General features: G+C 43.8%; 1 protein-coding gene across 1 annotated transcript in view; it reads right to left on the reverse strand.

The window, feature by feature from the left end:
• Positions 1–12,071, reverse strand: part of LOC141134510 (uncharacterized) — a 216,727-nt gene that overhangs the window by 109,705 nt on the left and 94,951 nt on the right. Inside the window, exons 5-6 of the mRNA XM_073624024.1 lie at positions 11,603–11,706; positions 10,742–10,897 (exon numbers count right to left, since the gene is read on the reverse strand). Coding sequence (XP_073480125.1) covers positions 10,742–10,897; positions 11,603–11,706 — 260 coding nt within the window. The remainder of the gene's footprint in view (positions 1–10,741; positions 10,898–11,602; positions 11,707–12,071) is intronic.

The following is a 12,071-nucleotide window of genomic DNA, read 5'->3' on the forward strand; positions in this document are numbered from 1 at the left end:
AGAAACATCTGTGTGTAAAATGTTGTCTTACCATCCTCCACCTGGAACTATTAACTATAATATAAATAGTTTGTAAAAAAATAAAATATAGCAGAAAAAAGGGGTTTTCATAAAACAGATGGCCAGTACTGAAAACAAGGGACATTTCAAGGGACATGAATTTCTATGCCTAAGTCTTAAGCTAACGATACATTAAAGTGATGGTAACAAACCATGTTAAACTTATCTCCTCTGTGTAGTGGATTTGCACAGAGCAGCCCGGATCCTCTTCTCTGGCCCCTCTTCTGTGCTCCTGGCCCCTTCCTCCTGTCAAGTGCCCCCACAGCAAGCAGCTTGCTATGGGGGCACCTGATCCGAGTCACAGCTCCCTGTGTTCATTCAATCTCTCCTGATTGGCTGACTGACTTTGATTGACAGCAGCAAGAGCACCACTGCTGTTTCTCAGCCAATCAGGACGGAGAGTCTCGGACGGCTGAGACACTTGTGGACAGAGATGGCGCTCAGGTAAGTATTAGGTTAGGTTCCCCAAGGAATTCCCTTCATTTGTAGGGATTCCTCTAACTTCCTGTTTGGCTGCAGGACATGAAGTGAGGGGAAATCTCTGAAAATGGGACAAAGTTTAAGGATTTTTCCATCCTGCTCCTCCGAATTTTCTTATCACTGTGGTTGAAAATAAATGTCACATGGATCGAATGGATGATCAGAAAATTGAACAAACATTCTTAACCACTTGACCTCTGGAAGATTTACCCTCCTTCATGACCAGGCCCCTTTTTGTGATTGTTTTATCTGACATTTGCGCGGTCATAAAACACTGTACCCAAATAAAATGTATGTTATTTTTTTCCCCCAGAAATAGAGATTCCTTTTGGTGGTCTTTGATTACCACTGCATTTTTTATCTTTTGTGGTATATTAAAAAAAAGGCTGACAATTTTGAAAAAAAAAAAAAAACACAATATTTTTTACTTTCCACTATAAAACATATCCATTAAAAAAAATTTGAAATAAATAGAATTTCTTCATAAATTTAGGCCAATATGTTTCTGCTACATGTTTATAGTAAAAACAAAAAACAATAAGCTTATATTTATTTGTTCTTGCAAACGTTATAGCATCTACAAACTATGGGATATATACTGGAATTTTCATCTATTTTTTTTTTGTACTAGAAATGTTGGCGAACTGTCATAATGTTATATCGGACATTGAAACTTTTGACACTTTGCAGAAACCAGTGACACTAATACAATAATCAGTGCTAAAAATATGCACTGCTGCTGTACTAATGACACTGGCTGGGAGGGGGTTAAACATCTAAGGCGCTCAAAGGGTTAAATCTCAGAATGGAACTCTGCCTTGTTTACATAAGCAGAGCTCCATTCTGAGTCTCTGCCCGACGATCGGCGGGTGCCAGCAGACATCGTGTGCCCGGAACCTGCAGATCATTCACAGAAAAGGTCTCGCGCCGGTGGCGTACATGCACCCCCGCAGGCAGTAGGTGCTGCTTCACACACACACACATATATATGTATAATTTTTCTCGCATGAATTAATTTCTAACACTGCATGTGATTTTTGTTCAGGAAACTGCATTCATTATAAAATCAAATGTTAAAAGTAAATTACATTTTGAAATGTACCAATGATAATGTTAGTATGAAGATTAATTTGAACATCCATTAGTCTAAACTGCTACTGAGATAAGATCATGAGGGCAACCTTGTTGGGAAATGGAAGGGATGCAAACAAAAAGCAGAACTATTCCCAACCGCAACAAATAATTGTGATCAGAAAATAGTGATTTCTAACTAAACTAAAGCTACTGTAATGTAAAAGTGGATGCTGGGAAGGCCAAGGGTCAGGGAACTCTATATTTTGTAATAGATTACTATTTATACCATAAGGCAAATATAGTGAATATCAATCTGTACAATCTTGTGAAATTAATAATAGCTGCTATCACTAACAAGTGTTCTCACTTCACTTAAAAGGTGCAAATAATCAATAAACAGGCTGCGGCTGCGCTATAGAAAAAACATCAATAATAATAAAAGTGTAACTAAAAATGGTAAATTAATAAACATATATTGCTGAAAGCTCTTATATAGTATCCGTGACTGATTGAAGTGAATACAAAAAATCAATACATCAGTGGTGCAAAAATCCAAAGTGCTTGTACTTTCCTCCACCAGTCACACAGGCTGCTCACCTCACATCTGAATAAAATTAGCAATGTTCCCCTCTGGGGATAATAGAGAAGGCTGGCGTGGTGCTGGTAATCACTTTCCTCCTTCAAATTGCTTATTCCCATGGGATAAAAACCCTGATCATCTCACCAAATATGATGGATATGCAAAAGAAGGAAGGCAGAAAGTAGTGCTCTACGTCAGGATGGCCGAGCGATCTAAGGCATTGTGTTTAGATCACAGTCTCCACTGGTAGTGTGGGTTCGAATCCAACTTCTAATGTCACACCTACTGAACATGTCAATGCTTTGATGAAATGCGTCTAGGGCAGCCCCTCAAATTTTCCACTCGCATTTTGCGAGTGGAAAATGAGGGCTTGCGAGCTGGGCTGCCTGGGAGTGGGGGGGCGAGCACCGCCGGCAGGTGGGGTTGATCGGGAGCCGTTCTCCCAGTGATCTCCCCGGTGGAAGAGAGCATGGAGGAAGAGGAGAGCTATGGGGTCACCGAGCGGTATAGCATGCTCTTACAGCTTACATTGCCTCTGCTCTGCTCGCCGTCACACACAGCCCCGCCTCCTCCTAACCCCGCGCCTGTGATAGACAGAATGCAGGTCCATTGCTGGGATGTGTTCTGTCTATCACAGGCAAAGGGTCAGGAGGAGGCGGGGCTGTGTGTGACGGCAAACAGGGCAGGGGCAAGTTCATGTAAGCTTTAACAGCGTGCTATTCGCGCTCTGTGATCCCGTGGCTCTCCTCTTTCTCCAGTCATGATCTGGCCCCCCTCTCTCTTCCTCCGCCCTGGCGAGGCTGCAATGTTGGGCACAGTGAGTCTGCAAAAGGGGCACAGTGAGGCTGCAATGTGGGGCACAGTGAGGCTGCAATGTGGGGCACAATGAGACTGTCATGGGGGCATGGTGAGGCTGAAATGTTGGCACAGTGAAGCTGCAATGTTGGGCACGGTGAGGCTGCAATTTTGGCACAGTGAGCCTGCAATGGGGGCACAGTGAGGCTGCAATGGGGGCACAGTGAGGCTGCAATGGGGGCACAGTGAGGCTGCAATGTTGGGCACAGTGAGGCTGCAATGTTGGGCACAGTGAGGCTGCAATGTTGGGGACAGTGAGGCTGCAATGGGAGAACGGTGAGGCTGCAATGGTGGGCACCGTGAGGCTGCAATGGTGGGCACCGTGAGGCTGCAATGGTGGGCACCATGAGCCTGCAATGGTGGGCACCGTGAGGCTGCAATGATGGGCACAGGTCACGCTGCAATGATGGGCACAGGCCACGCTGCATTGATGGGCACAGGTGAGCCTGCATTGATGGGCACTGGTGAGGCTGTGCTGAGGGGAACTGATAAAGTTGTTGTTAATATTTATTTTTGTAACTTATGCATAAACCATTTAAGTGTCATTTCATGAGATAATTTATGAGGGTGTGATTAGGAGCAGAATTAGGGGTGGGGCAAGGTAGGGGTTGGGCGGGGCAATTGGTGGCGAGTAACCCTTGAGGCCTGGCTAGTAGCTCAGGACTTGAAATTTTGAGCCCTGGTCTAGGGGACGGAGCCTGTGTATTGACGTTACATAGTGGCCATCTTGAGACCTATAGTGTCTGAAATGTGTTTTCGGCTTACAGTGCCATCTTTGTGAGTTTTATACCTTACCTTTTTTATATATAATTAAACATTTTAAACAGACAGCACAAGATTCTGCCTTCCTTCTTTTGCATATCATTCATATTTGGTGAGATGATCCCATGGGATAAAAACCCCGATGTTGATGTTTTGTTTTTTGGGTTTTTTTTTAGAGTGCAGCACTGTTTATTGAATTTCGATCCATGTATGGCTGGCTTAAATCTCAACAATTACATGTATATTGTGGTATAACACTAATACAGGTGTTACCATAGAAAAGACACCCCCCCCTCACAAAAAAAAAAGAAATCAAATGCAACAATCAGTATACACATTTGATATATTTCACAAGAATTTTGTAAATAATTTAACCCCTTGGCGCCGACGTAACACAAATATGTGGTCTCACTGGACTGGGCTTTTTTCTGTGGGGCAGCATATTTGCACCGCGCGCTCTCAGACTGGGGTTTCACCGAAAGCCCCGTGCCCCATTCTAACGACAGGGACCCGAGAACGTACGATTCCAGGTCACCTGATCGCTATGATAGCCTCTGATTGGCCATCACAGTGATCAGTCACTGTGAAGCCCACTTCCGTGTTTTCTGTCTCTATGATTGGATGAAAGAGATACATGGTATCTTTCTCTGTCCTTTTAGAGCAGTGGTAGGCAACCTTTTGAGCACAGTTTGCCGCAAAATGTTTTCAGAGAAATTAAGCGTGCCGATTTTATAACAAAAAAATATCAACTTCACACTCTCAATCATGAAAAGGATTTTTTATAAAGTAAATACTGTAAACTACTTTAGCAGTGAGAAATTAACATCCTGCACTCTCATGCCTCAGATCAGCCCCAATTCCTGCAACTCCACACCTCAGATGAGCCCCAATTCATGTACCTTGACACCTCAGATCACTCTCCCCCTGCAAATCTGTTTCACCACTGTACCCCCCTGCTCATCTGCCCCACCACTGTACCCCCTGCACATTTGCCCCACCACTGTAACCCCCTACACATCTGCCCCACCACTGTAACCCCCTGCACATCTTCCCCACCACTGTACTACCCTGCACATCTGCCCCACCTCTTTACCCCCCTGCTCATCTGTCCTATGACTGTAACCCCCTGTACATCTACCCCACCACTGTACCACCCTGCTCTTCTGCCCCACCACTGTAACCCCCTGCTCATCTGCCCCACCAATGCCCCCCCTTTCTCATCTGCTCCACCACTGTACCTCCATGCACATCTGCTCCACCACTGAACCATCTTCTCATCTGTCCTAACACTGAACTTATCTGCTCATCTGCCCCACCACTGTAACCCCCTGTACATCTGCCTCACCACTGTACTACCATGCTCATCTACCCCACCAATGTACCCCCTTTCTCATCTGCCCCACCACTGTAACCCCCTGCACATCTGCCCCACCACTGTACTACCCTGCACATCTGCCCCACCTCTTTACCCCCCTGCTCATCTGTCCTATGACTGTAACCCCCTGTACATCTGCCCCACCACTGTACCACCCTGCTCTTCTGCCCACCACTGTAACCCCCTGCTCATCTGCCCCACCAATGTCCCCCCTTTCTCATCTGCCCCACCACTGTACCTCCATGCACATCTGCTCCACCACTGTACCATCTTCTCATCTGTCCTAACACTGAACTTATCTGCTCATCTGCCCCACCACTGTAACCCCCTTTATTATCTGCCCTACGACTGTACCTCCTGCACCTCTGTCCTATCATTGTACCCCCTGCTCTTTTGTCTCACCACTGTAACCCTCTGTTCATGTGTTCCACCAATGTACCTCCTTTTTCCTCTGCACATCTGCCCCACCCTTGTACCCCCTGCTCTTCTGCCCCACCGCTGTAACCCCCTGCTCATTTGTCCCACCAATGTACCTCATTTCTCCTCTGCCCCAACACTGAACCCTCCCTGCTTATCTGTCCCACCACTGTAACCCCCTGCTCATCTGCCCCATCACCGTACCCCCCTGCTTTTCTGTTCCTCGCCGAACCTCCCTTCTCATCCTTCCCACCACTGTACCTCCTGCACATCTGCCCCTCCACTGTACCCCCTTGCTTTTCTGTCCCACCACTGTAACCCCCTGCTCATCTGCCCCATTAATGTACAACTTTTCTGATCTGCCCCACCACTGTACGTCCCTGCATATCTGCTCCACCGCCGTATCGCCATGCTCTTCTGTCTCACTAATGAATCACCTTCTCATCTGTCCTAACACTGAACTCATCTGCCGCACCACTGTAACCCGCTTTCTCATCTGCCCCACCAATGTACCTCCTGCACATTTGTCTCACCTCTGTACCCCCTTGCTCTTCTGCTCCACCTCTGTTCCCCCTGCTCTCCTGCCCCACCACTGTAACCCCCTGCTCATCTGCCCTGCCAATACACCTCCTTTCACATCTGCCCCACTGCTCTATCCCCCTGCTTTTCTGCCCCAACACTGAACCCCCCTGCTCATCTGGCCCATCACTGTACCCCCTCGTTCACCTGCCCCAACACTGTACTGCACTGCTCATCTGGCCCACTGCTGAACCCCCTTCTCAACTCTTCCACCACTGTACCTCCCTGCACATCTGCCCCACCGCTGTACCCTCCTGCTCTTCTGTTTCACCTCTGAACCTCTCCTGCTCATTTTCCCCACTGCTGTACCCTCCTGCTCATCTGTTCCACCGCTGTACTCTTCTCATCTATGATATGTGTGATATGTAGAGTAGTGAAAGAAAGCAGACATGAGACACATCTACCTGTCCTGGCACACTCATCCTGCTGATCCAACTCTCGCATTCAGCCCACGTAATGATGAGCTCAGGTCAGGGGCATTTTCTGAAAGCAGTGGGCCTGTGTACAGGATCATAAGTTGGGCCCCCGCAGCTGAGAAAAAGTGGTTGGGTGTGATTTTCATTGCGCTAAATACTGGCTGTGGCTTAAAGGGACACAGACTGCAGGGGTTCGTTAGTAAGTGATACAAAGGTTCAGGAATAATTTCAACAAAGTTCCCAGAAGCTCAACAGTAATACCACAAGCTGTCACCTGATTGTGGTTTTCTCAATCACAGTGAAATCCCTTCTTTCTGAGATTGGTATTGAAACCAAGCGAGTCATCTTCCTCCAGATGGTGGACGGGGCTAGCAAGACTGTGATTGGCTTTAGTAGTGGCCAAGACAGTACTCATCCTCCTGGAAACAGGGACCGCCCAGCCCTAGCAGAACTGCACCCAATCTCTTCCTCATCACAAAAGCTGACTGTTGCAGCTACAGCAAAGTTAGAGAACCAAACAAATGTTTCCCATCTTTTACAATGTGTGGGGGCACAGTGCCTCCACCTCAGTCCAGGGTGGGGAATTCTGAAACTGGAATGCATTAGTGTCTCACTGACACTTCCCTGCGCTGCTCTGCTGATGGGGAGGGAGTCGAGTGCCGGCAAAAGAGGCTTTGCGTGCCGGAGGTTGCCTACCCCTGGTTTAGAGAAAGAGAAAAAAATATTTAATATTAATAAAAAAAAAAAAAATAAAATACCTAGATCAAGGTTTGATCTAGATCAGTGCCAGGGTTAGTGTTTGGGTCAAGGTCAGGGTCAAAGGTCAAGGTCAAGGTCAGGGTCAGTATTTTTTTGACAAGCTTTTTTTTTCATTATTATCAGTGTCAGTCAGTGTGTTTAAAGCCTCGTACACACGATCGGACTTTAAAGAAACGTTTCCGTGGATTTCTATCCAAAGAGCGTTGGCCGTAAACTTGGTATGCATACACACTGCAGGACTTTTAGGGCAACAAACACGAACGTAGTGATGTTTCAATGTACTGATGACACTTCAAAAGAGGGCGTTCAATTCTCCGACGCCACCCTTTGGTCAACTTCTGTATTGTTGTCTTATCTTTTGCATTGGTTCTGAGCATGCGCGTTTGTACTTTGTAGTACAATGTCCAATGGTTTTTCTGTGTACACACGATCGGACTTGCCAACGTAGGACTTTTGTTGCCGCCAAGTTTGTCTGTTCGCACAGCCAACATTTATCCGATGAAAAACGAAAAAGTTTGTCCGATGGAGCGTACATACGGTCGGATGTTGCCTTAAGACAGGTAATTTGCATGTTTGTTGTCAAAAAGTCCGATCGTGTGTATGGGCCTTTAGGTAGGATAAAGAAAAGCAAAATGTGCACTATTGTTTCTGGGCTGTACTACGGGTATAAACAACAACTTCCATACACATATGTGGTATCGCTGTGACCGTTATGAGCAGGATAATTTATTTTGGATTGTTCTTTGATGGTAGGTTATGGTAGTAGCAAGAGATATACAGCTACATTTAAAAAAATGTTTTTTTTGTTTTTTTTACTATTTTGGCCAGTTTTCCTTTGATAATAATAAAAGAAAAAAAATCAGGAGATACTATTACCATTTACCACCAAATGAAAGTCCAATTTGTCCTGAAAAAATAAGGTACAGTGGGGCAAAAAAGTATTTAGTCAGCCACCAATTGTGCAAGTTCTCCCACTTAAAAAGATGAGAGAGGCCTGTAATTGTCATCATAGGTATACCTCAACTATGAGAGACAAAATGTGGAAACAAATCCAGACAATCACATGTCTGATTTTTGAAAGAGTTTATTTGCAAACTATGGTGGAAAATAAGTATTTGGTGAATATCAAAAGTTCATCTCAATACTATATATGTGTTATATATCCTTTGTTGGCAATGACAGAGGTCAAACATTTTCTGTAAGTCTTCACAAGGTTGTCACACACTGGTGCTTGTATGTTGGCCCATTCCTAAATGCAGATCTCCTCTAGAGCAGTGATGTTTTGGGACTGTCGCTGGGCAACACAGACTTTCAACTCCCTCCAAAGGTTTTCTATGGGGAGATTTGGAGACTAGCTAGGCCACGCTAGGACCTTCAAATGCTTCTTACGAAGCCACTCCTTCGTTGCCCGAGCAGTGTGTTTGGGACCATTGTCATGCTGAAAGACCCAGCCACGTTTCATCTTTAATGCCCTTGCTGATGGGAGGAGGTTTGCACTCAAAATCTCACAATACATGGCCCCGTTCATTCTTTCATGTACACGGATCAGTTGTCCTGTTCCCTTTGCAGAGAAACAGCCCCAAAGCATGATGTTGCCACCCCCATGCTTCACAGTAGGTATGGTGTTCTTTGGTTGCAACTCGGCATTCTCTCTCCTCCAAACAGGACGAGTTGTATTTCTACCAAACAGTTCTACTTTGGTTTCATCTGACCATATGACATTCTCCCAATCCTCTTCTGGATCATCCAAATGCTCTCTAGCAAACCTCAGATGGGCCCAGACATGTACTGGCTTAAGCAGGGGGACACATCTGGCACTGCAGGATCTGAGTCCCTGGTGGTGTAGTGTGTTACTGATGGTAGCCTTTGTTACGTTGGTCCCAGCTCTCTGCAGGTCATTCACTAGGTCTCCCCGTGTGGTTCTGGGATTTTTGCTCACCGTACTTGTGATCATTTTGACCCCACGGGGTGAGATCTTGCGTGGAGCCCCAGATCGAAGGAGATTATCAGTGGTCTTGTATGTCTTCCATTTTCTAATTATTGCTCCCACAGTTGATTTCTTCACACCAAGCTGCTTGCCTATTGCAGATTCAGTCTTCCCAGCCTGGTGCAGGTCTACAATTTTGTTTCTGGTGTCCTTCGACAGCTCTTTGGATTTCACCATAGTGGACTTAGGAGTGTGACTGTTTGAGGTTGTGGACAGGTGTCTTTTATACTGATAACAAGTTCAAACAGGTGCCATTAATGCAGGTAATGAGTGGAGGACAGAGGAGCCTCTTAAAGAAGAAGATACAGGTCTTTGAGAGCCAGAAATCTTGCTTGTTTGTAGGTGACCAAATACTTATTTTCCACCATAATTTGCAAATAAATGCTTTCAAAAATCCGACAATGTGATTGTCTGGATTTGTTTCCACATTTTGTCTCTCATAGTTGAGGTATACCTATGATGACAATTACAGGCCTCTCTCATCTTTTTAAGTGGGAGAACTTGCACAATTGGTGGCTGACTAAATACTTTTTTGCCCCACTGTATAATCCACCTGGATACATAAAGCAGTTGTGATGATTTGTATGGTTTTACCAACACCTGTCAAAGTTGCAAAATTGGGCTTAGGCATTTAGATTTGTTTTACCCTTAGGTGCAAAGGGGTTAATGTAACATATAGGACCCCACATCACCTAAGAGCTAAGATTTTTAAAGTATGGTTTGTATGCAATGAATGTGCCTATCATTTTACTGCATGTAATGTGCCATGAAACTGCTGCATTCAGGACAACCGCACAAATTTAAATTGAACTATTGAGTGAAACAGGCCAAGTAGCCTAGGCAATTATCATGCAGTACCCTACTCAGGTAAACTATTCAGGTGTGAAGGAGCTCTGAAAGTTTAATTCAGTAAACACTGCAAAGTATTAAAGCAATCTATGCAGACTGGTTTCACTTGATAAGTGCCAACACCTATTGTATCCACACCAATTGCCATTCGAGGGTTTATAATTATTATTGGGTGAAATTTCCTATTTTATATTAGATATCGAGAACTTCTAGAATCACTTGAGAATAAGACACATAGCAGATATTAGTCATCAAGTGGACTATGTTCCTGCCATGCACTACAATGCCTGATTTGCCAGGAAGGTGTCAAAATGTCTATAACACCTGTATGAAAGTCTATACTTTTCAATGATTTATACATATATGTATATCATATGTAATTCATGCCCTTTCATATAATTCATGTTTGTTAACAATATCTTTTCAAAAAAAGTTTGTAATAAAAAAAAGGAAGGTGTCAAAATGTGAATTTACCGTTTTGAACTACTGTATGATTTTTTGACAAGGGGGTAACTACTAAAGCTAAAACTAGTCTATGGCTGAGATACCTCTCAATCCTAAACAGTATGCAGACGTAGCTCTTGCATGTTTTCTTCTGCTTTCCAATTCAGGTGTTTTGGCATAGCTGGTCACAGCACCACAATTGAAAGACGCTTTAAATTGGTCCTGACGAATTGACTCTGTGATTTTACTCCTAAGAATCGCTGGGTTACAAAACAATATATAAGTCATTTAGTGCAGTTCCAAAAAGGTTATTTTTACTATACATATTTGCTAGCATTGACAAAAAGGTAATTCTATGACTTGTTTTGCAGATCTCTTAACCAAATTCCTGTCTTTCAGTTAACATCTGGAGAGGAACAATAAATCATACAACACTGCTTTGTGTCACACTGAAATCAATAGGACATTTCTTTGATCTGCTTGTAAAGAACCAATCAAGATATATTTTAACAATAATTTTGTTACAGGGTATGTGAATGAAGCCTGCGAAACACTGTTTGCAGGCTTCATTCACAGCTTTCTGTGCTTATAGATTGGGACAATCTAAAATGGGACAATCTAAAATGTGAGAAACTTGACATAAGGTCCCAAAACTCATTGTCTTGGTAATGCCATGTAGCACCCATAAAATGTGGGAAGGCAAACTGTGTGAAGTAAGTGTGGTCACATAGTATACACACCTTTGGAATGAAAAAAAACAAAAACAAAATTGTGCATTTTTTTACAGGGAAGAAGAGACCAGTTGAAAGAAATTTGAGATAGAAAGAACAGACAAAAAGGAAAGGAAGGGTATTTCTGAAAACTTTAGCGTGAGTATATTGCATTTCACTGTGAAACCATATTCAAAGGCAAATTAACACTTTAAATAATACACTGAGTGGTAAAGATGGCAGGCCAGGTCTTACCAGGCGCAGAAGATGTTCTTTTAGATGGAATGGAATTTTGCACTGAAGGGCAAACACGTGGAAGATTTACCACTGTGTGTGGTACATTTAATGACCACAGAAAACTAGAGACATAGAAAAAAAAAAAAAGAAAACATATGCTGTAAGTCCACTCATTTCTAGCAGTCCATGCTCTTAGTTTTATTTTGTAATGACAAATATATGCATAGCCTTGCTCTGCACATTCTGCTTGAAAGGACTAGCTGAGAAAAGCATAATAGCAGAAAGTACTGAATAGACAATTTGTATCATTAGGGGAAAGTTGAAGTCTCACAATTAGCTGAGAAAAGAATATGTTTTGAATTTTCAACACTTCTCACCGAGTTACAAAATATTACAACAAAAGTTCAACAAAGGCTCAGAATATCCTGTATCATCACAAACGAGAACTGTATATAGAGATAACCAAATGAAACAAGACAGTAATGCA

The sequence above is a fragment of the Aquarana catesbeiana genome, linkage group LG03 (genome assembly GCF_042186555.1).
Source record: "Aquarana catesbeiana isolate 2022-GZ linkage group LG03, ASM4218655v1, whole genome shotgun sequence".
Taxonomy (NCBI): domain Eukaryota; kingdom Metazoa; phylum Chordata; class Amphibia; order Anura; family Ranidae; genus Aquarana; species Aquarana catesbeiana.